Genomic DNA, 25586 nt, shown 5'->3' with positions numbered 1-25586 from the left:
CCAGCCGCTGCCGTTTCGGGGCTCCCGGTGCGCGGTGGTTCGGGCGGCGCTGGAGGGAGGAGCGGTCCCTGCGGGAGGGACGGAGGGGCGCCCGGCCCGCCGGCGGCGCGGGGGGTGACGGCGTCGGGCTGACAAACGGGGGGTCGTGGGGGCCGCGGCCCGCCCCCCGCGAGCCTCCCGCACCCCGCGCGCCTCCGCCGCGACGGCCTCACCGCCGCGCGCGCGCTGCGCTGCAGGAGCGGAGAGGGATAAAGATAAGCCGGGGGAGGCTGCCGTGCGGCCCTTTGAGGTAAGAAACATCAACGCCTTTGATGGTGAGGACGGCAGAGTGTGGAAAAACCATCTTGAAGCATGAGTACGGTGCCTCCAGGGCGGCCTCGTTACCCCGAAACTTGGGATTGACCGTGGGTTAGGGGGGTCCACCCCTTACCTCCTCCGGAGCCCTCGTAACCGCTGCAGACACACGCAGTCTGATACTTGTGACCCAGATAAATCAATGTTTTCAGAGAGCCTGTGCTACTCGGAGGGCTAAATGTGTTTCCACAGCCGCATGTATCGGTGCACAGGCGTTCACCAGCGTGGTTTTGCCACTACCTTGGAAGCGACTGTACACGGCATTCAGCCGCGCAGTGTCTCTGCGGGGCACGCCTGGGCTGACCTGGCTCGGCCGAGGCATTTTTGCATCAGGCTGCCCTGTGAACCTCAGGAATTACTTAGCAGAGGACAACAATTTAAGGCAGTGTGCCACCAAACAGAATGCACATACCACTCAACTATTTCAGCCTTTATTTCCAACAACTTGCAAGTGATCGGTGTTGCCACTCCAAAGCTGCAGCATTTGTCCTCTCACACACTGGGAAAAGCCTAGAGCTCTGCTGGAGAGGAGGATGCCTTTGCTCTGGCAGTGGCGAGGTATTTAAGGAGGGAAGGACATAAACGCACAGGAAATCAAACTTTACTTGTCCCGCAGAAACAAAATTCTCGGGACTTGTGTTAGTCATCTGCTTATATAGACAGATCAACTAAACAATATGCTTATGAGTAGGAAGTTCCCTGCTGCAGATAATTTCACACTAGCAGATCTATTTCAGTTGGGGGACTCTATAATCAACAAAAGCATTTGGTTGGTAATAAAAGTGACATCTACATTTAATAATTTTCTTTTTTACTTGTGTGCCAGCAACTTTTTTACGGTATAGAATAGAATTCAAATGTCAGAGCTAATAATGCAAGCTAGATTTCTGATGGTCTAACATCCAGTTTATTTTCCTTCATTCCTGTCCAGATTTAAATACCTTAGAGCTTCCCTACATAATCCCTCAGTTATCTGAAATAATAATAAAAAATATTCTTAGAGTAATTAAAAAAATATTATTGTCATTATCCTAGTTAAAAGGGAAATTCATACTGAAAAGTGTGCCTGCACTCATATGTTGATGTAATTAGACCAAAGACCTTAGAAGGTTAAACACTTGGGTGGGTAGGGTTTAGTAGTTCAGGTTAATGGATTTTGTTCAAATTCACCATAAAAACGTCTGCTTTTTGGCTAGTAATTTTAACACAAGAAATATTTTTGAAAGTACCATGAACAAATATAAATAAATTGTAGTAATATTTCGAAAGCAAAAATGTTAATAATGCACATAGATCCATCTCTGGACAATGCTCCTGAAAAAAAATAATTTTTAAGATGTTTTCTTTTTTTCCCCTGAAGTCTTTAATTTGAAGCATTTCTTTCTCTTCCCTAGTGGGACATAGATGAATTTGTATATAAAAGTTGTCAGTCAGCATATGTCCCAGAAAGTAACAAACAAAACAAACAAAACTCAGCTCACCTTAGATAAAACACAGCATGAGTTTATTGAAACTTGTCAAGAGAAAGAAACAAAATACCTATTTTCATTGTAAAACAAAAAAATGAAGTGGTAACTACAAAACACTTAACATTTCATTAGTCGAAACTTTATGTCTACCTGGCAAAATATATCTCAATCTGTTTTAACTGTTAACATGGCAAATTAGTATTTTCTAAGAAATATCAAATGTCCTTGAAAACTATTTAAAAAATATGTTCTCATTCATAAGTTGCAAGTGATAACGACAAAGGTGCTTGTTCATTTGTGTGTTATCAAGATGTTAAGATATTTCCATATTTTAATTGTTGTACGTTGTCATTGCTTATTTTCAGGATCAAAATAAAGATTGTGGTAATCTCCTCAGCAACCAATATATATCCATTTAAAGCATAATTTAGATAGAATAGTGTTTTATTTTATGAAAAGAGTACTTGTTCAGATTCCATCTTTCTCTCAACAATTTAATAAACACAAAGTCATGTTTGCCTCCATCTACATGGAATTTCAGTAAGAAAAAGCATGCTTCACATATAAGATGAAGATAAACCACACAGATTTCCTCTATGCTTTAAAGAGTTAGCTAAAATGTCTGTGTTGCAGGATTATGTCAGTAAACTACTAGTTCTGCCAGCTTTTGGCTGCATTTCATTAGTTTGCTAATATTTTGGTTCAGTTAGCTATATGAAGACACAGACTGGAGAAGTGTTAGGTTTTGTTGATAGGTCTGTCTACATAAGGACATTTGTTAGCATGGCAAGGTTGATCAGGAACAAGGGAAAAAGGTGAAACAGCCTTGCTAGCAAAACTGTATTAACCATACCTCCACATATGTATGAAGTTCAAAAGTTGGTGTGACATAGATTTTATAGAACAAAGTGTCATGGGCTCATTCTAAATCATTCAGAAAACTTTGTACCTGTTTCCCCTTTACAGAAATTATGAATGATACATTTCTTAAAAAAAAAAAAAAAAAAAAAAAAAAAAAGCCTGCCAGATTATTGCCTTTAAAGGCTTCTAAAGCAGGGCCTAAGTTCAAGAAGAGAAACAATATTTATGTGAAATTCCAGATCCTGAGAAAAGCCAAACACACTTCAGTAATAAATAAATAAATAAATAAACCAGCATGTGTTCCTCTAATTTTTATTTTTTTTTAAACAGTGGTTTGTCAATGTACATATTCTTTTCATGCTATATTTTCAAATTAAGAATTGATTTTCCATCTATAGCTCCTTTCACTTTGCTAGAATTCAGACATAAATACAAAGTAAAGGCATTACAGCTTTTAATCCTTTATACAACTTCAAATTTTCCTTAACCATTATAAACAATACAGAAATATACTTAAGAAACCCAATACGTATGAATGGAAACAGCGATTTCTTTACTCCTATTTTATCAGAAGGATTAAGTATTTTGGCTAATTTTGAAAGCAGGAAAAAAATTGTGCAGTGACACAAATGCTCACAAACCAAAATTTTTCAAATTTTAGCTTATATTAAACTTGATTTTTTTGTTGCTTAAAATAACTTCTGAATCAAAATGTGTTTCTAGCCTTTATGAATGCAGGTTGGATAGTTCAATAAAATCCCTTTACATTTTAAGCACATCTTCAATGACATAAAGCTCAAGGTGCAAGGGTGACATCAGGTAAAAGAGAGCAGGATTTCAGTGTCTCAACATAACGTTCTTTAGAGGGAGATTTTCTTTTGTCAGAATGATAAAATAGAACAAAATTGTTGGGTCTGTGGGCTGAATGTCACCAACAAAAGGAGTCTGTCATCAGAGGGCCACTCTTCTTTCAGTGGTTTATACTGTATCCCCACCTGAAAAATGAAGATCGAACATTCAGTATTTTCACCACAGATGCCCTTTGCCAGCTTTCCTGTTTTTTTTTTGCTCCAGTCCTTTTGAGGCAGCAGATGGGAACCTCTCACCCCCAGAGACATACAGACAGAATTCCCTGTTTGTCTCACTCTCCATTTCCAAAGGGCTATAGGATCCCTGACCTGATGCTTTGGCTACACTCCAGCCATAGAAACAGAGAAAAGTCAGTGACTGTCAGGACCCTGAGGGCACACACAGCCTTGGCAGCCCCGACCAGCCTCCCCTAGAGCATCCTGGGCTGTGCTCTGGCTGCATCTCCCCAGTGTTGCTCTGCCCAAGCCTTCCCCCGGCGTCCGGGCAGCAACAGCTGCCCTGGAGCCCACCATGGCACCCCCAGACTGAGGCTCTCTGCAGTGCCAGGGGATCCCAGATCTCTCAGAAATGCCTGTGAAGATTCTCCACACTCCTGTGTTTCGCTCGTGTCTTAGTCGTTATTCCCATTATGGAACAAAGAATGCAAATTAAAGTTTTAAATTGACCTCTATGGCAGCTAAGGGCCAGGGCCAGGCTGTTCCCGAAGAGCCGAGAGCCAAGGGCAGCCGCAGGGGAGCCTGAGCTGTTGCCTCCCCAGTGGTGGGAAGGTGATGGCAAATGGGCCCCATGGATGGGCCAGCCATCACCAAATGAAGGCAAGCCAACTAGCCCAGCCCAAGGGTAAGCCAGGAAACAGCCTTCCCTCCAGGCGCACAGCCGGGGCAGGTGTGTGGGGATGCATGTGGGAATGTGGCGCAGGCTGGGGCAGGAGGCCCACCTAGACCAGAACTGAAATGGGGGCCCTGGCCAGAGGGTACTTGAGGTGCCCCAGGCGAGGCTGACCTGGGCCATGCAGGCTGGTTTCCAGGCACAGAGCCACAACACTCTGTGGTGGCAGAGTCCTCGTGTTGTGTAATTTCCTTCGTAAAGTGACACACATCCATCTTCTGGGCATGTTATGTCTTCCTATACTTGTCCTTGATGAAGAATATTAATTACCACTACCTCTTACAGACCAGTGAGGTTGTTCAGGATGAGATTTTCAAATGCCCTCATCCCTGACCTATTTCTTCCCTGACTGAAATTGTTTGTAAAATTCCCATCTACTTCAGCACTAAATCAGCTTGGAAAGTGGGAAATTGATTTGGTCTTACCTTGTGGTTTGAAACAAAGTCTCTTGTTCTTGTAAGCAGAGTAGGCCGCTATCGATCCCACAACTAATATTACAAAGGCAGAAATTATAGGAGATGTAACTCCAGCTATTAGTCCTGAATCTGTGAAAAAAGAGAGGTTTTCTTTAGGGACACTAAAAGGGTTTGACTTAAGCATATGCTCTAATAAGGGGTGCTTTTGCCAAACTGTGCGAATTGTTTGGTGAAACACTGGAAATTCATTAAAAAGAATTAAGCAGAAGACTAGAAATTATTACGTTACAGCTAGTGTGAAAATGGTGTCTTAAAGCCTCATTTAGTATATGTACTACTTTTATAAGGCTAACATTTTCTTACTATTCTATGATGATCAGAAACTAACTACAAAATAGTTTGTTTACTATACCCGTGTTTCCACCATGATTGAAATGATGCTCCTCTTCTCCTGGAATAGAGAGTGAACTTTAATCAATAAGTGTTTTTCATCTTGTTTTGAGAACAAAGTCTTTTACTCAGCAAAGTGTGACAGAGGGTGAAAGGGGGTGGCTTGGCAGGACTGTGATGGAGGAGCTCCCCTCCCAGTCCCCACTGACAGCTGTGCTGGCCCAAGGAATAACCATCCATCCTCTCAACGACTTGTTTTTGGAGAAGAATATTATCTTCTAAAAAAAGGATAATGCTTAGCAGTCTACATCAAGCTGATATCACAGGGAATGGGAGGTCAGTATACTCTGGCTGTTCTCTACTGCCAGACAAACAGATGATTTATCAATAATTCAAGCCAAGATCATAGGCCCAGTGCATCTACTTTCAGATCTCAGCAGAAGCCCCTTGCTTTGGGACTGTCCTAATGGAATTCAAAGCAATAAATCCTGCAGGGTTCGGGCATATGCCAGAATGCTACAAAGTGGTTGGGAATATGTTTCACATTTGAGCTTCAGGCTCAAAGCCATGGTTTGTGGAGAAGGATATGTAATCTAAATAAAAATAGCAGAGTCTTGTCCTATACCTTCAGTGACAAACATTCCTGCTAAAGCAAAACCAGCCAGCTCCAAGTTACAAATATTAGGAAGAAGCTGCAAGGAGAACTGGCAAATACAACCTGTTATGTGTGGTGGTAAAGGCTTCCCATCAAGGAGATCTGAGTCATCAAAACCTCCTGCAAGATAAATATTAGGATTTATATGGCAAAATTATCTGAACAACGGTAACCCCTTCAGCTCCCTTGTCCAGTTTTTTGTAATGTTCTAGGCAAGGGTGAGAGACCTTTGAAATCTCAGCTTCGATGTGGTGGATGGGTCAGGTGTCTTGCACTATTCAAATTCACCTGGAAGCTGGAGTACTAAAACTGTTGGAGTCTACCTGTTCTGCATCTGTATTGGCACCTGTGGGATGTGTGGGCTTGGGCTTTCAGTAGCACAAATCCTTATATAATATGAACAGCTCAAACCCCAGCAGTTCCTAGAGCAGGAAGCCAGTGGGTCCATTCCAGGAAAGACTCCAGAAGGACTTGCCCACAGCTTACCGCTACAATCACACCAGAAGTAAATATGGGATACGTGGTGGCAGCTGGGATAGATGTGCCATTTGCAATTTATTTCAGTGGGTGTCTGGGACCACACCCAAAAGCAGTACAGGCTTACCTCTGTGTCCCCTGTCCCACCTGTTATACACCCCAGGGCCATCTCAGATGCACATCTCAGTATGGATTTGAACACAGGCTTATCCATGCCCTGTGGCTAGATGTCACGTTTGAACCTTAGCATGATTCAGTGTATACATACCCAGAATGAAAAGGCAAACAAGAGGAGTGTTAGTCTCATGCCATTTAGAAGTCAACATCCCACACTGTGGGCAGACAGAAAATCTTTATGGTACCAACACTAAAACTCAGAAAATCTTTCCAGATGCTGGGTCAGGAACAGTGATTACAAAAGGGAGATGGAGGGAAGGGATGATAAAAACTATTAATAAAGAAATAGGAGAATGAACTATTCAAAATATCTGCTCTGAACAGCTCATAGTGCTAGATATTCACAAGACAAAATATTCTTACCAGAATTACTATAGCTTCCCGGTCGTGGTGGAAGAGGTGGGTATAAAGGTTTCCTTGAGATATCACCTATTGATAATTAATATTGTTAGGTGGTTGTACTGAGAGCTGTACATAAAGAGTATGATAACCTGAGATTTTATACCTATCTCTAATTTGTCCTCCGGTGAATTAAAAAAAGGATTGTGTGTGAGAGAAGAATTCACAAAAATGTTGAGAGGAAATATTCAACGTGTTTCTGGCAACTACTAACATTGTTTAATGCTGACAGCTGGGAAGCGCAGTGTGTTACTCTGGGTGTCAGTGGGGCAGTTATGCAGAGCCATCAGAGAAGCTGGTGTTCTGGGCTGGACAGGTGGCAACAGGTTATTTCTGTGCCATCAGCAGGTATTAATAAGATCTGCAGATTAGTTTCGTCTGACAGAGGCTGAATTTATTTAATGCATGATGAATTTTCTGCTCTTGAACAGTGCAAAATGAACTCAGACTTCAGCTTTTTTGTTTAGGACTTTGTTCTGGTATTTGACCATAATTTTTGCCAAAGTATTAGAAATAGATGCATTGGATAGAGCCAGAGCTCTGATGACTAATAGCAGTTTCCAAACTACCCATACAGTGCTGGAGTAGCAAGAGCTGACTCAGGTCAAAACCTGCCAAAGCTAACGTCCAGGGCTGTTGCTCTGTCTGTATGGAGTAGGCCCCCTCTTGCTGTCCTTTCTTCAACCAATTCAGTCGCAAATTTAACTCATTAAAAACTTGCAGGAATGGAACAATTAGTACAGGCAGGAAGAAATGGCAATATAAACATGGGAATTCTAAACAAAATTAGATAGATTAGCTTTACGAAGTGTGGACTAACATGTCATTCAAACATAGGCATGAAATACCACAGGGGAACCTGGAAATGTGGAAAGCCCTAGAAATAGGAAAGAATGATATAAAGGTGTGATTCTCTGTGACTGAAACACAGGTAAACCACACCACTGAGACTGGAGTCACATTTCAGAGATTCTATACAATGGGCTGAGAAGTATTTTTTCTTTTGTGTACCCTTGATTCAAGTGGATTTCTATGCTTTGATTCAATACTACTTGCATTTTAAATAATTTCAGTGTATAAGAACCATTCTAGAATACTTCACATCCTTGGTATGCCTCTAAACACACTAAACAATATGTGGTGCAAAAATTCCCAAAGTCAAGGATTTTATACATCTACACAGCTCAGCACAGTACTGTGCATACTTCCTAGGTCAAGTCTGGATATTATAGAAATACGTGGAAGTTACATCATGTTACAACAGCTTGGCTGCTTCAAGCTCAAGCTGTATTACGTCCATCAGTGCTCACCCCTGAAACCTTCCTGCTTTCTTGATTTGTGACCAGTAGGGCTACAACAAGCTCACACCTCTCTCTACCCACTGCTACCTCTGATTCCTAATCTTAGGCAGACTTATTTTTGGTAGCTGAAGAAACTACTGCCATCACCTGTTGTTTTCAGCCTTCTGCCAGAGGCCACCACCCTGAACCATGGCAATTGAATGGGCAGTGCATCCTCTGCCCAGCCAAGCCTGTGGTAGCATGGCCTGGTAATGTAAACCACAGTTGACTTCAGCTTGCACAGGCAGGCCAGCCTGCAAGTCCTGTAGCTGGGAACCAGACACAGCCCGTCCTGCTGTCCCCACTCTGCACGATGGCCTCTGGCAAAAGGGCGGCATGTACAGGGCTTGTAATGACTCCCATTACCAAAGTTCCTCCTGCAGTCTTGAAATCTCTTTTCAAAGATTAGCTAGACTTCAGGAAAAGGCTACTGAAAAACCCCATTATATTTGAGAAAAGAAGAGAGTACTCACCCCCACCAAGAGCATCTCCTAAATGCAGATCATTGTCTAAAAATGCAAAGGAGGAAGATTAGAGAAGTGAGTTACACACAATTACTGAGGGATGATAGAAAATGTAAAACTGAATGTTTGACAAGAAACTTTTTCAGGTCAGTCCCACACATTCAAATAAGGTATTACACTTTTCTTGAAAACTCTTATAGAATGTAATATTTGCCCACAGAGTAACTGACATATCATTATATGATATTTTCTACTCTGAATACAAAAGATTTTTTCCTGCTTTAAATAAGCCCAGAATAAATCTCACAGTGCAATCAAGATCAATACCTTTTCAATATAACTGTAAGTACATAGATAAAATTATCTATGTTAAAATATATCTATTTTTACAATATACTTATTTGTTAAAATTTATGCCTATGGTTAAAACTGGTATATGCATGTTTGGCATAAGTGTAATTTGTTGAACTATAAAAACTGAATACCTATTTCAAGAACAAATGCTGGGAAGTAAGAAACCTACTTGTGCAGAGAGACTGAATCAACTAATTTATGTAAGGGTCATCATGACATAAAAATTTTTGCTTCAAGCAATCATATGCGCTTGTCTGAGGTCGGGTGACAGTCTGCTTTGCTTTGGCTGAGCTATAAAGGTTTTAAAATATACTTTAATGTCTGCATGTGCATGTTACACAGTGAATCAACAAACTACAACCATTCTGCCAGCACTGTACACATGTCTTGCTGTACCTGGTATGGAATTTTCCATTCAATAATTTGTCCATGAGCTGCACACGCATAAACAAGAGGAACTCCATTTCTAGCATGCAGGTGTAGGTATGAGTATGTGAGTGGTATTTTAGGGTGTGTATGGAATGATGGCGAGTTCTGAAAGGTTGCTGAGTAATAGGCAGAAATACATTAGATGGATGTCTTAACTCCAAGAATCCCTTTCTTGCTCCTTATAAATGTGGAGTGCTAGAATGAATCAGAAGAAAAGGGACAGCAAATTCTACCTAAATTTTGATATCTATGCTTATTGCCACAGAAATTAGACAGATGCTCCATTACATATATGTTCTTTTCATTATAATTGTTTCAGAATTCCCAAAACCTAGGAAAATCCATCCAAATGCACCACCATACAGAACTCTGCCTTCTCATGTTCTTCATATCTAGAGGGATTGGGAAGCTGCTTTTGTACAAAATCTAGTCTTATTTGTATAACAACTCAGAAATCTTTTGATGTAACCAGGAAATATGGTATGAAAATAATCAAATTCATATTGCCTGACTTGGCTTGTTCATGTCAGGTGTTGGTCCTGTTGGTGTCTGGCCAGCAGAAAGTTGCATTTCAAAAATACCTTTACCTGTCAAACACTAACACTGTAAGAAGCAATAAATTGCAAACCGGATTCAATTCATTATCAAGATGAAGAATCCAGGTAAAAGGCAGGGTTCCACTCTGGAGGGCTCATGCAGAGATTTGTTGCCGAAATACTAAGGATGGTATGAATGAAATACACATGGAAATGCATGTGTCTGTAGGGATCAGAAAAACCAGCAGAGCAAAGGGTTAAAAGAACAGACAATAAAGCTCACCGTCCCCAGCAGTAAAGTTGAGGAATGTGTTCTTACCACCCGGCCTACACTCTGATAAGATGACAGCACAGATGACTTGTCAGCAGAGGAAAAGCAGAAGGGCGCTTTAAAGGAAAAGGTTGCAGCCTACCATCTATTCCAATACTTTTCCTGTTTGCCCACCCAGAAAATAGACTGTAGGCATAGTCTGTGTACCCCAAAAAAGCAAAAGCAGATAGTCTCTGGCAGCAACCTGACCAGAGAAGCTGAAGTAAGCAAGATTATGAGGCAAAGGACCTCTCCATAATAGCTGATGACTCCTAAAGGGCAGAAAAGGTCTGTACATAAACTAGCTTGTCATTTCTGATCGAGAAGAACCACAGAGACAGGATAAGGAGTCGGTAGCTGGCATACCTTGTCCTGTGTTGCACATGATGCTCACCAGACCACCTAAGCACACACATCTTGGCGCTCCTGAGTATGTGCGTTTGAGCAGATGGCTGAATTACATCAATGGCAGGATGAATGTGAATGGGTAAAATCAACTTATTTAGAGATTTTGTAAATAAACATCACCTTCCATTAAATTTTGTGTTGAATTTTGTTAAACCAGATAGGAGGTGCCTACAGGAGAGCTTCAACTCCAGCAGAGGTGTGTGGGAAGGGATGCCCAGAGGACATAACCTGTATAGTAGTTGACCTCAGCTGAACCAAAATCATCATCTCAGCCAACCTCATTTCTCAATGATGCTGGCTGCATAAGACATAGAGAAAACCCTGAGGTTAAGATGAAACATTAGGCACACGCTAGGACATACTCTTGTATCATCTTTCTGTACTTTCCAAATCTGGTAAATGATTTTGAATACTGCTTTTTTTAAATTAGTTTTAATTGCCTTTAAACTCCTGGGAATCCTCTGCAGTGCTGAAAGAAATTCCAAAATGGTTTGGAAAACAGAGTTCTTAATTCTCAAAAATTAATGAAGTTGATTCAGGTAGGGCAGATAATCATCTGACAGTCATATATCTAACAGTTTTAGGAGTCTCTAAAAATCAAATTCCTTTCATCTGACTGAGGCAGCTTCGCTGTAGATATTGGCATCCCCAGGTTACCCTTAAAACATGACGTGAGAACAGAGTTTTTTATGGCATAATTCAAGTAACCTACTTGAAATATCTATATTAGGATGAGAGCAAATACACATTTAGAGTCATATGAACCATCTCCCTAGACATGCTGATTTATCTCCACTGACTTTAAAGGAATTCAGGACGGTTAGCTAAATGAGGGCAGTGGTTTAGCAGTACTTTACAACAGACACTTCTAATCTAGACCAAACACAGATTTGCTTTGCAAAATGAAGTGGGAAGGAAGAATGCAACCATTAATAGGATTTAGCAGATACCACATTCATGAAATGCTGCCCCTGTTTGTTCAAAGAGTGGGCCAGGGAATCTTATGTAACTGCTTTCATGTACCTAAAGATTTATTGCAATGTTTATCCAGAAAAAGACTGAATGTTGTGTGTGCTAATGTTATCCAGCATTTCCTGATCCAAGCATTTTGTTGATGGCCAGAAATTTCTTTCAGTGTAGATTAGTTGAAAAATCTCTATGTTATTATAAAATGTTCCATCATAAATGCATGTGTGGTTTTGTTGTTGGTTGTATTTCGGGTTTTTTTCAGCAATGACCAGTGTTCATTGGAAATCATCATTTGTCATCCTCAGGACTACAGCTAAAACCTTTTGGTTCTTTGCTGTTCAGAGCCTTTTTTTACTTTCTGACACAATCAGTACTAGATAGTATTAAATAAATATATGGGGAAAAGAAAGAATACCCCAATTCCTTGTGGTTCTTTTCCAAGTCTGTTATCAATCATCATGAATATTTATGTTAAAAGAAAAGATAATGGGGGAAAAAAAAAGTAAAGATACAGTTACCCATTTTTAGCAACAGTTACACGTTGCTATACTCCCCAGGGAGTTCAGTACAGGCTAGAAAAGCGTGAAGATCTTCAGGAAATAAAACGCCATCACTGGCCAGTCATGCTCAAAAGCCTTATTGAAAGTAGTAAAGACATGTAACTGTTAATTGTCCAAAGAACACTTTACATACAGAAGACAACTAGTATTCACACAAATGATCTCATCTACGGTACATTAGCGAGTATGATCAAGAATCCCATGGGAGACAGTTTCTACATGTCTAAAGTCAGTTACGACCTGTTTTCATTACTCACTCAGTACAGGCCTTGTCGGTCTTCTGATCACTGTAGGCTTCCTGGTAATTATGTCATCTGTGGGAACCAACGGCACACCAATAAACAATAACAGCTTAAATGTTTTCAACTTAACAGAAGAAGTTATCTGCAAATCTAAAGAGCTGCATTCAGTAAGTTTTTATGTATCAACAGCAGAAGCTAAAAATGAAGTGATACATTTTCAAAGCCTTTTTTGTTTGTTTGTTTGTTTTTAGAAAAGTTTTAAGTTTATGACAGAAACACTGAAATCCAGCATTTCCAAGTTCTGTATATCTTTAAATTAAGTGATAGCCACTTCCTATGCTAGTCCTCGAGGAAAAGGATTTAAGATGTATTATTGTGTCTAAATGCCATGGTAAACTAAGGATAGGAGATTTACTTACCTGGGTGATCAAGAGCATCAGCTAAATCAAAATCATGTTGACCTAGAAGGAAGGTGACAGAAGGAAAGATACTAAATCAGTGGGCAGGTTTCCATGACCTCTAGGTCTGAGGGCTCTGGACAAAGCCAGAACACCAGTAAGAGGCAAAAGTAAAATCCATCCAAACAGGAGCAGGCACAGAGCAAGCTGTCAGCTGTTATCCCTGTGTCATGCAGTCCTGAATGACCATGCAAGATAGGCTCATTTAATTCAAAGAAGCTATTCATTCAAGTAGCGCAAAGCAATACCTGTGCTCTCATGTTATCCATACCCAGCCGCTATGCAAATATGCCTTTGAAGACCACAGGTTGCCTGTTATAGGACACAGGGCTATTGCTGGGAGATGGCTGAAGGTAGCCTTCAGCACAGTACTTGCAAAGGAGAATTGTTAGGTGAGAATTTTCAATATCTTTTTTTATTGTTCTACTAGCTCAGCTTCAGAGAGCAGTTTTACTGACAAATCTGCCTTGTGATCAGTTGTAACATGAAACAACCTTGTTTTTTTTAATTCTTCCTGTACATGTGCCAACGGTAAAATATATAAAGATGTGTTTACCTAATTTAGTTTCCGCTGTACCTTAAAAAATCTGAAAAGGGAGAAAAGAACCCTTTCTGTTCTGTGTTAGGTGACAATGATGTCATTAAATGCCACGGCAGGGCAATTAGTATCCCGACCTTTGAAGTTACCAGGTAAATAAAACTGGAAAATTTTTAAAATGTATAAATTGAAGCATACAACTTTGAACTGAGCACACAGTTATTCATGTGAGTTTTACTTTCCACTTTCTACAATCTGCCACTTCCTGTTTAATACACAGCCTTCATGAAACAGCTCTTTGCAAAGTACGTATCCATTAGTTTTCATCCAGACTGAAACTTCACCGCACTTGTGTTTGCACACCAAATACAAGATCAGCCTGCAGAAGCCCACAAAAAGTCATGAAGTGCCATGGCTCCCCTAAGCAGAAATGTTTTACTATGCTCTGTCGAGTAACCCTCTTGATCTGCATCTGTTTATTATCCCATCTAAAATGTTTAATACCTAACTTTTTGATGAAGTGTTTTTCTTGGTATGTCTTGTACACCTCACAATAAGAAAGGTGTCATTGTTTAAGTGGGGAAACTGAGGAATAGACAGAGGCCATCTGAGGTTCTCCAGTGTGACAGTGCTTTGGGTTCAGCTCAGCCCTCTCATCTTGGCAGGTGCTGTCTGTCTTCATGGCATTCTTCACATTAATCACTGCTCCTGAATAATAGCTCTCACCTGTTGAAGAGCTCCGGGAAAGATTAATTATCAGTGGTGAAACACTGTGTGAACCTCAAATAACAATCAGTGCAGGAGCATTAAGTAGAAATGTTTTGATCCCTGTGAGGATTTTCACATAAGTCTGTGAACTTAGTTACAGCTGATGTCTGACAGAAAAGATAAACCAAGGCTGGAATGCAGAATAGTGAATGGCTTCTAAAGCAAAACTGTCCCTATATAAAATTACGACAAAGCTGTGTTTGGAAAGGCAAAGCAGATAACAGCATTAAGACTTCCCTGGTAATGTTATTAGAGTAGCATTTTATCTTATAATTGATCTATCACCTTTTGATCATATCAACTAATCTTGGAGTGTCATCTCGTCTGACCATCTCTCCTTCCCCTGCCCTGGCCGCTCAGCCAACCTTGCCAAGCCCAGTAACGTTTGGACTGGGTCCTTAGATGGATAATATTCTAAGACCCTGACAGGTTCTCTCTTTTATATGAATTCATTAAATACATACATTTAACTTATGGCTTCCTCAGCAGATATTCCTTGGCGGAGCTCTGAGGGCACCACCAGCCCTTGCTGGGCCTGAGCCCCGGCCTGTGGGGGCCCACAGCCGTGCTCCTGCCCAGACATGGGGCCATTCGATCCTGATGCAGACCCCTACCCGCAGGCTGACAGCCTGGCATTGCCTCCAATGGTCAAATTGTGTTTTTCTGAAGCATTTCTTTGGTGCCAGCAATATGAGCAACTTAAATTCGACTGTCCTTTGATTTTATTCTCTGGATAAATCTTCATTCTTGATCATAATCCTGAGTGCTGAGGGAGGCTGTCTGACCTGAGCAGGATACCACCAGCAGGCCTCAAACCATTTCTTGTCGGAGTGAGTCATCAGGAATAATTCTGTAACACCAAGAGCTGTTGGCCAAACCAGCCCCTTTGTTACAGGTCCCAACACGCAGGAACTAATGATACAAAATCAGCTGCCGAGGTCCTAATGCTGTAAAGAGAATGTGACAAAATTGTCTTGTGAAGGAAGACTCTGGAAAGGTTCCAGGTACAACGTTTTTTTGAAGTTAGGAAAAAGAGAAAAATAGAAGGAGGAATCTAATCAAAAGAGATTATGGAATTCAAGCAAGATGATGCAGATGTTTCCAATTGCATGAGACCCAAAGCAAAACAGCAGACTGAAACAGTTACTGACATCTGCCCTTCTGGACAATACCAACGTTTCCCTCTCCTGTGGTACACCTACTCGGTTATCCAAAAGGTGGGAAAAGACAAAAGGTGTTTGGAGACTGCATGGGAGAAATAGAAGACAACTACAGAAATTTTAAGGACAGAAAAAAGCAGCCTGAAAATCTCCTGCAGAAATTAGTTAAATTGATTTCTGTTTTAGTTATTTCTGATGATAAACCAAGTAATGAAAAGAAACAGACACCAACACAGAATGACTGATTGGGAGCAAGACAGGAACTCTTTGGCTGTGTAAATATAAACCTTGACAGATGGGAAAATTGTATGTGAACATCTGTGCGGCGTGGTAAATGATATTCCAATAAACCAAAAGATTGCTTGGACTTCCATCCCTACTTCCTCCGATAATAACATCAAATGACCGCAAGGAGTAAGATTTTGTGGAGCAGAATTTTAAATGCTCATTACCATTTCTGAGACTGCACCTAGACATTTAAAGAGTCTAATTTGGGAGGATAACAGATGGATAACTAGCTGAACAGCCCAGATTTCATCGGCAAAATGGCGGGTCTAAAACCAAAAACACGTTAGAGACTCAGAGAATATTTAGCTCAATAGGAACTGCAGTTACTTCAAAGAACTCTGGATAAATGACAATGGAAATAAATTAGTCAAGGTTCTTCACAGAACCAACAGACTGAAAGAAATTAATTTTCCACATACAAAAATGGCCTTTTTTTTGGACAAGCTTCCATAATAGAAACAGCTGGAAATATACTGATGAAAATGAGAAATAAATTTTAGTAGGGAGAATACAGCTTTGTTCCTTTGGGGCTTTTTGTTTGGTTGGGATTTTTGTGTGTGTGTGTGTGTGTGGTTTTTTGTTTGTTTGTTTTTTGATTTTTTTAACTTGGATAAAGTTATGAAGAGATTTAGCTATGCAGGAGGTATTACCTCAGAGTTATCTCTGTTATTACTGCTTTGGGCTAGTACACTATTTCTTGGCATCACTTCTAGCCTTTCATCTGGGAGTATCCCTGTTTTTGAAAAGACATAAAATTATTGTAATAGTGGTTTTTGTTGGGTAGTCCACAACAATTCGTAACAGAATTTGAGAAAATGCTTATAAACTCCTGCCTTACACCACAGAACAGTCCTTATCTGCAAATGAGAAAATGCTAAGCTAAGAAAGAAAGCCTTCCACACGGATATATGGTTTGCATCGCAAAAGGACCTGTTTTAATAACGTTTACATTAGCTGCTCAAACACAATGAACAAGAGTAACAGCAGGACTTTTGCTGGCACTGCCACGCTTATTTGGGATGTAATTCCCTCATCCCCACCCAACACATGTAGCTGTGCCAGTAAAAATCTGAAGTGTAGACCTGGCCTACATAGCTAACAGTAGACTTCTCTGTAGCAGCGAGACAGGGGAGAATAAACTCTGTAAAGCCAAGCATCAAAACATGGCAACTTAAATTTCAAAGTTACCAGATTTATTTTTACAAGCATGATTCTCCTGGGTAGGACATTTGCTTTCACTAAAGCCCATGCTTTCTTTGAGCCTTTTTAATATCAAGTGTGGAAGGCTGGTGATATAAAATCCTTGTTAGTCCACTTGCTCTACTGTGGAGACTGTTATGGTTGCTGTTTGCACAGAGATACTAAGCCTTTTTTTAAGATTTTAAGAAACTTTACTAAGTTTTCTTGAATATAAGACACATCCCTCTGAAGCACCACTGAGCTGAGGTCATCTTACCCGATCAAGGCAGTTGCCTGCGAAGTCGTATCCTCAGGCATATGGACACTTAATGTTCACAAACTTTTGCCCATGTTAGTTTTCAGAAAATGTGACCCAGATAATGAGTCACTAAAATGCAGACAGCAGCATCTTTTCCCTATGGTTTAATTTGTGACCTAAACATTAAATGAATCCAGCACCCTTTAACTGTGTAGCTGATTGATCACAAGGGTCTGAGATCCCACAGATTTTAAGGAAGGTTTACAAGGGCGAGGCTGGATCTGCAGGTGGATGTTACCTCATTGTCATTACAACTGTAGTCAGAAGTTCTCTGACAAAAGGCTACCGTGGCATGACTTTGCAATTTTTGATCTCCATAAGTAGGCTCAACCCTGCACTGGATACATATGAACACAGCTTGTGGCCATTAAGATGATGCACATGTAAATAAGACAGCATGAATATGGCTAAATAGGAGCCAGGTTATGTGACAAATGAAAATAATTTCTCAGACATTTAACATGCATAGTCTGGTATTAAAAATGCAGCTAAGATCCATGAGAAAATGTGTTTATATGTGTATATACATGTGTTGTGGGCATAAATCTTAAATGTATGCATGCATGTATGTGTTAGATAAATCCTTTTGGCATTAATGTGATTAATTTAAATGGGCTTTGAGTTACATTGCTAGTAGTCATGTGATTGGGATGAGATTACCTGTGTTACAAATAAATTAGAAGCAACTAACTTAGAAATGTGAGCTAAATAGAAAGGGAAAATAAGTTGATTTTTCATTATTTAAAAACAAGAACAAAAAATATTTCTTCATTGTAATTAAATAAAAATTGTTTTGTGAATACAATGAGCTTAAAACATCATGAAGCCAGCAGAGACTGAGGAAGAAGTGGGTGACTCACAAATGACAACAATATTTTTCTGAAAAGGAACAGTATGTTACTAAAATAGCTCATGAGACCCATTTTATGTTCTTTTTAGCTGAAATGGTAAGTTATTCTTTGCACATATCATTTCTGATTATTATACAATCATGAGATATTTCAGCTGTAATGAGAAAATGGGATGTATTCTCCCAGGTATGTGACTCAGAACATACCCTTTCACTGGTCCAACTTTATTCAGGAAGCAATTATGTTTGTTTAAAGGAAATTACTCATGTAGGAAAAGTTATGGGAGAACATAAAGGTTTACACCACAGAGTGAAAACTTTGGACAAAATCTCAATGAGCAGATACTATTTCTTTGATGTAATACCCTTATGATCCATATTTCCTGATGAGGTTACCATAGCTTTTTTTTCCATCATGGCCCTTTCATTCCATAAACAATGATTGTTGTTACAAGCTCTTGATGCTGGGGTGGAAAAATTAGTATGCGTTAAAATCTGTAATTAAGATCTAAGTTCCAATCTATAGACCACAGCATGTGGACCTGATTATTGGCTTCATGTTTTTTCCTAGGCCACTTCTGTTTATAGTTTGAATTAAAGGGAAATGAAAAGGTCTCTCACTTATTCATACAAGAACATATTTAAATAATTGCCAGCAAATAAGAGACACTAATAAAGCAAGAGTGGCAGTACTGCTTTAGGTCTGTGCAGCATGGTCTCATCAAACATGAAAGAAATTCTTCGAGTTCTACAGTGTTTGCTTTGCTGTGGACAAACAACAGCTGTTCAAAGGTAGCTGCCATTATTTATGATGTGATATGCCCTGCATAAATAAAACAAAACATATATAATTTTCTATATTTTGTTTCAGAGAGTGCAGAAGAAGCTGGTGTGTGCTGTAAAATTACAGGCAGAGCAAAAGAGTTGGGACCTCCCAGGAAGCAGCACCATATGTCTGCACATCTTCCTTACATCACTACTACATTTTCAGCTTTGTGTCACAAGAAAGCAGAGCTTAGGTCATTGCATGGGCTGTTCCATCAAAGCTTCTCTCTGTCCCTGTGTGGTTCGTAAATCTGCCAGCCCTTTTCAGCTCTTTGGTCTGAGAGTGTCAGGCTTCATGACAGTCACATTACATGAGAACTGTACAGAGAGGCTCAAACAAGAGACCTATATGAGTGTTCCTACTGAAACCCTATAGTGTGGCACAAGCAACAGCTGTGTTGGGGTCTGAGTGACCACTCACTGCCTAAGTACGGCTGGCTAATCCACACCTTCCCCAGCTGGCAGTTTGGAGACAACAGCAGGAACTGAAGATAATGCGGGGGAGGTCAGGGAGATGCCAGGCTTTGCTATTTCTGATGCTTGTGTCTTTTAATGTTCCTCCTCCAACCTTCATCCCAAGTTCAGTGGTAAAATAAGTGCAGAATACTTTTAGCTCTTCAATATCAGTAGCACAGATCTCAGTAGTACTATTCTGTAATTTAACATCAAGTTAAATTTGTTTCAGAAATTCTCTTATGTTCTATAAACTAATCCTGTGACCCCTGGAGCCACAGTAGCCCACCGGCATAATTACTGTGTTGCTTCCAAGAGGGTTAGTAATACTGCCAAGTTGAAGTGAATGATCAGGGCATTCCATACACATTCTTTGTGTGTTTAAGATGTAAGACAGCAAAGAAGGAAGGCTTGCATCTTCTCTCTTTCATGCAACTAAGAACATGTTTTCTACAGAAGAATAATGCTAGAAAGAGTTGCTGGATGTCAGTAAGCAGGTCTGTTCAGCAACAAAGTCTCCATGGAGTCTCAGGACTCATCTCATTTGGACTAAATGAGAAAAAGAATCAGGCTCTCTTCGCAGAGCTGAAGAAGCCTCTGGATGAGCCACTAGAATGCAGAGAGAAGCCTCTCTGAATGACACTGGGCAGAGGGTGGTGGAGCATCAGTTGGTATCTGAACTTCAAAAGCAGGGGGCTCAGAAGAGGATCTGGTGGCTTAACCTTCAGAGGGAACAGAAATCAAGAGTCTCGGCATGCAGAATTCTCTGCAAATCTGGGTTGGATTTCTGAACAAAGAGCCAGCCTTCTTTTTGTTACCATTATGCTCAGGAAACAAAATGATCTGTACAATCTTTGTGAATAGAAATGTGTAGCTCATATCTCAATTTCTGCTCCTTGCAGATGGTAACCTGCAAGACAGAGTTGCCGTTTTGATACAATATAGATTGTGATCTGGGAGGCTTTGTTGCTGCTAACTTAGGAGTTTTCCCAATGTGGAGTGTATGCTCCTGGTTCCTCCATCACTAATGTTATAAGACCTGGGGTATAAGGAAGGACTTTGCTTTATTTTGTCTGCTAATCTTAGTGCCTACTCTGGGCTTTGTTTTAATTTAATCTGGAACATTGTTGCCCTTTGAAAATATATTGCTGTGATTTAGTATCTTAAATAAATTCCTCAGGAACTAAAAAATGCATTGATGACAGGCAAAGCTTGTAAGTGGGACTGTTACATTTCTGTAATCTGTTCAAGCCCTTTCTTTCAACTGGGATGGCCTATTTGTCTTCATGAGATGTACTACAGATCAGATTTTTGATAGTGTTTTCCCATAACATTCATAGATATCAGCCTCCCTGTGGAAACAAAGGAAGACTTCGATCAAAACAATCTGAATCCCTCTGCTCCTAACCACGAGGCAAAGTGCCACAGATTTTTATTGATTTTTTAATAATGAGAGAATTATGACATTTATTTGTTTATTTATTACCCTCAGTAGGATGGAAAGGGATTGACAATCACTGATACAAATGAGTGAAAAACACATACTACAAACAGGCAGTCTGGGCACCGCTACCAGGTTTGCAATATGGCAGCAATGTCTCAAAAGCGAGCGGGAGAAGCTGAGGAACCTCACCGGCTGTTAGCTCTTCCCAAGCTCTGACATTGCAACAGTTCTGCTGTTGTTAGCATTTCAACCAGTTCAGCTATCTATTTATCAAACTGCAATCATTTTTTTGCACTGACATGACTATAGATGATAGCAGCTCTGGTATTGGGAATGAAACAGTTTGGGCACCCAGCAACAAGAGAATTCATGTTCTGATATATCCCTGCTGATACTGTGGGTGCTTCGGCACGTACACAGGGACCTCACAGAGTGACAGTGGGGACTGGAGCTTGACGTAACAGTGTAAGAAGAACAGGACTGTGTTTTTCATCTCTCCCATTATGTCTTTTAACTCCAGTAACTACATTATTCATAAAACTTAGTAACACAGAGTCTCAAATCCAAAAGGTCTGTAATTTTCTCCCCATTAAGTGCCTAGCTAATTAACCGAGAATACAATTAATTTTGAGTCAACATTTTTGTAAGCCTTAGCTGGGCAATGGTACATGGTTTACTGGCTAGCGATAAATGCTGTTCCCTTGACCTGCGTAGCACACAATACCTGATGGAGTAAGCTTAATGCGTCTTAAACATGATCAACCTTTGCATGGTCTTTGTTACTACTAAACGTGATTTATCAGTTGATCCTAAAGACCATGGATATATAGACTAGATCTATATTGAGAAGCTGAGGAGCATTTCTGAGCAGTCAGGGCCGAGTGAGAGTCTCAGCTGCTTTCCAGCTCCTTACAGGAGAAGAGCCCTCAGGTTGCACTGCTTCCCCGCTGCCAGGACACCCACAGGTATACGGCCCGAATGAGACCTACAGTATGTCTCAGACAGGTGCATGATCTCAGTTACTGGGGGACTGGGACCTACATCGTGTCTTACCACACCCTGAGTGGGCAATGTAGATACAGCCAAGGCTGAATTACCACAGGTCAGCTGAGCTGCAGTAACTGACGTGGCTGTTAGCGTGAACTTCAGTGGAAGATGTTCCTGTGAAGTTTCTTTCATTTGAGTTGGGGTAAAAGCCACTCAGACAATTAGTTGTTGCAGCTCAACTTATACGGGAGACCTCATTTAACCTGCCTAAGCTTGGAAATAACAAAAGCCAAAGAGTATAGATAGAAGTATGGAAGACTGCAGTGAGCGTGTAAGTTTCTGAACTGTATCAGGTCCCGCTTTCCTCATGCAATGTGGTCCTTGGTTATACCATGTCTCTGTTGAGATGTACCCATCAAGGCAGTCCAGCCAACTAAATGAAGACAGCCAGACACAAATGAAATGGTAGATGGTAAGAGAAGTGATGTGATCTGGCCTGGCTGTGGTGGCACAGTCGTTTCTGGAAGTTATCACAAATGGTTACAGTTTAGATAAGAATTAAGAACGCATATAAAAATGTTAATTATGCCATAGACATTCCTATCATAATGACTTAGACCACCCTTTCACCAGCATGGTCAAGCTTTTCTCATATCGTGCCTTGGTTAGGGCTCAGAAGTGGTTCTGTAAATGTCCCCTGAAATAAGGTAAATACTTTGATGATAAAATTCAGTGGCTGTTGCCATAGACTTAAAATAATTCATTTTGCTTTTGAAAATGGATTGAATAGTTGCCACAGCTGTAAGACTGTGCCCAAAGCCCACAGCAGCTTTCAGCAATGACTCCTTCCCCAAAGCAGGGCCTTGGACTGGCTCTGAATTACCACATGTATAAAGCAAGAATGGTTGGGCTGACTATCCTTGTAATTAAAGTGATAGAGTATATGGAAATTGGCCTGCCCATGCTCAGATTGTTTGAACAGAAATATTCGACATCAGAGAGTCTTCCAGAACAAGAAAGTCTGCATGCCAGTGATGAGAGACAATGTGAATCATCACTGTTCACAACATAACTACAGGGAAGGCCAGCACAGCCTTACCGCTCTGCTGTTTCTGTGCCACGTTACGTGCTGAAGACCTCTAAATAATTCCTCATTTGTTAAAACAGAACCGTGGCACTAGTTTAAGGCCTGTTTTGTTCACTGCCCATCACTGCAAGATCTCCTAGGGACTACATTTAAATCAAAGGTGGTGGGAGAATGAGCAGCAGCAGCTATTTTGGAACTAGTGGTTAATGATTAATTTCTTCCTGCAGTCAAACACTGTGCTACAAGTTTTTGAAGTAATGCTAATATACAAAAATACTATTACACTACATGGCAGATGCACACAAAGATGATCCTATTTGGTTTGACATCAAAAAAGGTTTTACAGAATGTTTTGCTGAGGGAAAATTGTATTTGAATAAAGAAAAATAAGTCAATGTGAAAGGACTAAGTTTTCCCAACTGCTATTCATTTGTCAAAAAATATTCTCAAATTGTATTCAATTCTTCATTAATCCTGTGTGAAAAAATAAAGTATGCTTGTGTGCGGACTTTATATATTCAGGAATATTTTGGATAAGGTTAATAAATAATTAATTTATAATTATTAAACCATGAGCACCAATATGAAAGTATAAGCATATTTAAACTGAATCAGAATTTGTTTTTACAATATAACTATTAAGTTTCAGAATATTAATAACCAAAAAAAGCTCTAAAACCATGAAGTTAGTATTTGGCTAAGGATCTCTTTGGAAACTTTAAGTTCCCATGGAAGCTTTCATTTAACAGCTTCCATTTAAAAAGTTTATACTTCAGTCCAAGCTTGTGAATAATTTTAGGGGAGCAACACTAAAGACAAAATTAGAAATTACAACAAACAAACTCTAACTATCATGTCTATCCTAAGAGATCATCCAAAAGATATATATCTCTTTAGAAACTGCACAAGTATTTCTCTAAACACTCTTGAATGCTTCTCATGAAACAGTAGCAACAAAAATAATGCCAGCAAGCATTTCTAAATAAACAAGCCCTAGAAATAAGCCAAGGCAAAGGTCACTTACCTCTTACATGGACTAGAAGAAAGCCAAAGCACAAAAGTAGGATGCTTCTGAATTTCCCCATGATCTTCCGTGCAGTGCCTTGATTGCTGTGGTTGTTTCTTAACAATTGACGATGGTAGATATTTCAACTGCAGCGCCAAGGTTTGAGGGAGACGCTTGGAATCAGCAGCTCTGTCCAAAGAGTTCTCTCACCATCGCACACAAGCACCGTGGAAGAGAGAAAAGTCTCTAGAAACCTCTTCTAGTACAAGACAAGTAACAAAAGCAAACAACTCCACTACAGCCAAGCTGTGAGCAGCACCATAGGTGCCACCCACCCTCTAAGAAATCTATTTATCGCCCAGGCAGGGAGTGTGGAGAGCTGGGGAGCCAGTGGGAGCACCCAATGAGGAGGGAGCCAGCAGGCTCTGAATCCACCTCCTTCCCGGAGGGAAAGCGAACCTGTTTGACATCCTCGCCTTCAAAGCAGGGTGTGGTGCTATGGGAGCTCAAGTAGCCTGTGAGGAGACCAGCCTTCTCTGATGCATACTTGAAAAAAAAATCTCTCAGGTAGACTCTGTCCTCAGAGCGCTATTGCCCTGCTCAGTTTTTGGCTGAGCAATAACTGCTGTAAAGGCAACCCCGTCAGAGTCCTAACCGCTAACTGGAACTGCTGCGTTAGGGAAGCAGAGGCCAAGAATCAGAGACTTGGGAATTGTTTACAGAGAGATGACAAAAAAAAAAAAATAATTGTAAACTCAAAATGTGATATTGGACTACTGAACTGAAGCATGCTCAGCTCCCCGGTGGATGCTTATCATCACAAGGTAAACGCTGTCATGATTTTTTTCATTGATCTAGATATATTTTAAAATATAAATATCCATGCATATCCTACATGGAGAGAGATCTCAGATAGTGACATGCATGAGAACACAAAGCTTTGGAAAATGAACAAAAATCATGTGTGCATCCATCCATGAACTTACTCTAAAATCACTGATGTGATTTAAATCCAGTTTTGTCATAGACTCTCTCCAGCAAACCTGTGTGCCAGCACACTTGTCTTTTGAACTGGACTGCCACCATCCCACGGGCACCCGGCACTAGCAAGGAGAGTGGCGTGCGCCCTCCCTTTTGCTGGGGGGTAAGCTGCAGGGGGGTTGTCAGCGCTGGTTTGACTAGGGCAGCAAATATGCTCAAGACTCTGCTACCATGAATGGCCAGTCTGTAGGCTCCTGGTGTCGCTGGGTGAATCAGTTGGATGTGGGGCACAGGCTGGCCCCAACTGCATTTCTGTCGAGTTACCTAGAACATACAATACAGCGTGTGCACTGAATACGTGCTGTTATGCCAACTACAAAAAACTGACGCAACATAAACTGGACTGATAGAACCTGGTGATATTGGATCTTCAAGATACCTGATGTTCAAGTAGATTAGCTACACACACACACACACCCCCCATGCCAATGTGAACATGGTTTATAAAGGCCTGGCTTATGGTATCACATAGCTTAACTGTTTTTAAGGTAGTAATAGGAGTTCTAAAGCTTAATTTATGTATCATCATTCTCCTTGTCAGGGACAATTGCTCAGTCTCAGAAGAGTTAAGGACATTTAGGTTTAAGAGATGACTTTGTCAGCCACTTACAAAAA

At 40.5% G+C, this 25586-nt stretch overlaps 1 protein-coding gene across 1 annotated transcript; it reads right to left on the bottom strand.

Moving 5' to 3' along the window:
* Positions 1–502: 502 nt before the first annotated feature.
* On the bottom strand, positions 503–24009 carry XG (Xg glycoprotein (Xg blood group)). The gene is made up of 9 exons (XM_040584172.1): positions 23949–24009; positions 12988–13029; positions 12584–12640; positions 8770–8805; positions 6921–6986; positions 5967–6023; positions 5271–5309; positions 4868–4987; positions 503–693 (listed from the first exon to the last, which is right to left on the bottom strand). The coding sequence occupies exons 1-9, from the start codon at positions 24007–24009 to the stop codon at positions 503–505; spliced, it is 669 nt and encodes a 222-aa protein (XP_040440106.1).
* Between the last annotated feature and the right edge of the window lie 1577 nt (positions 24010–25586).

Source organism: Falco naumanni, chromosome 2 (genome assembly GCF_017639655.2).
Source record: "Falco naumanni isolate bFalNau1 chromosome 2, bFalNau1.pat, whole genome shotgun sequence".
Taxonomy (NCBI): domain Eukaryota; kingdom Metazoa; phylum Chordata; class Aves; order Falconiformes; family Falconidae; genus Falco; species Falco naumanni.
Note: the sequence above shows the minus strand (reverse complement) of the source record. Positions and strands in the feature narration are given on the sequence as shown.

What these genes read in the sequence shown, in the direction of transcription:
- XG (XM_040584172.1), bottom strand. Translation starts at nt 24,009, where the DNA reads ATGGGGAAATTCAGAAGCATCCTACTTTTGTGCTTTGGCTTTCTTCTA. An exon ending in AGGAGATGCTCTTGGTGGGG is followed by an intron (nt 6,987 to 8,769) that starts GTGAGTACTCTC and finishes AATTATCAATAG; the next exon opens with GTGATATCTCAAGGAAACCT. An exon ending in ACTTTGTTTCAAACCACAAG is followed by an intron (nt 694 to 4,867) that starts GTAAGACCAAAT and finishes TGAGGTTCACAG; the next exon opens with GGCAGCCTGATGCAAAAATG.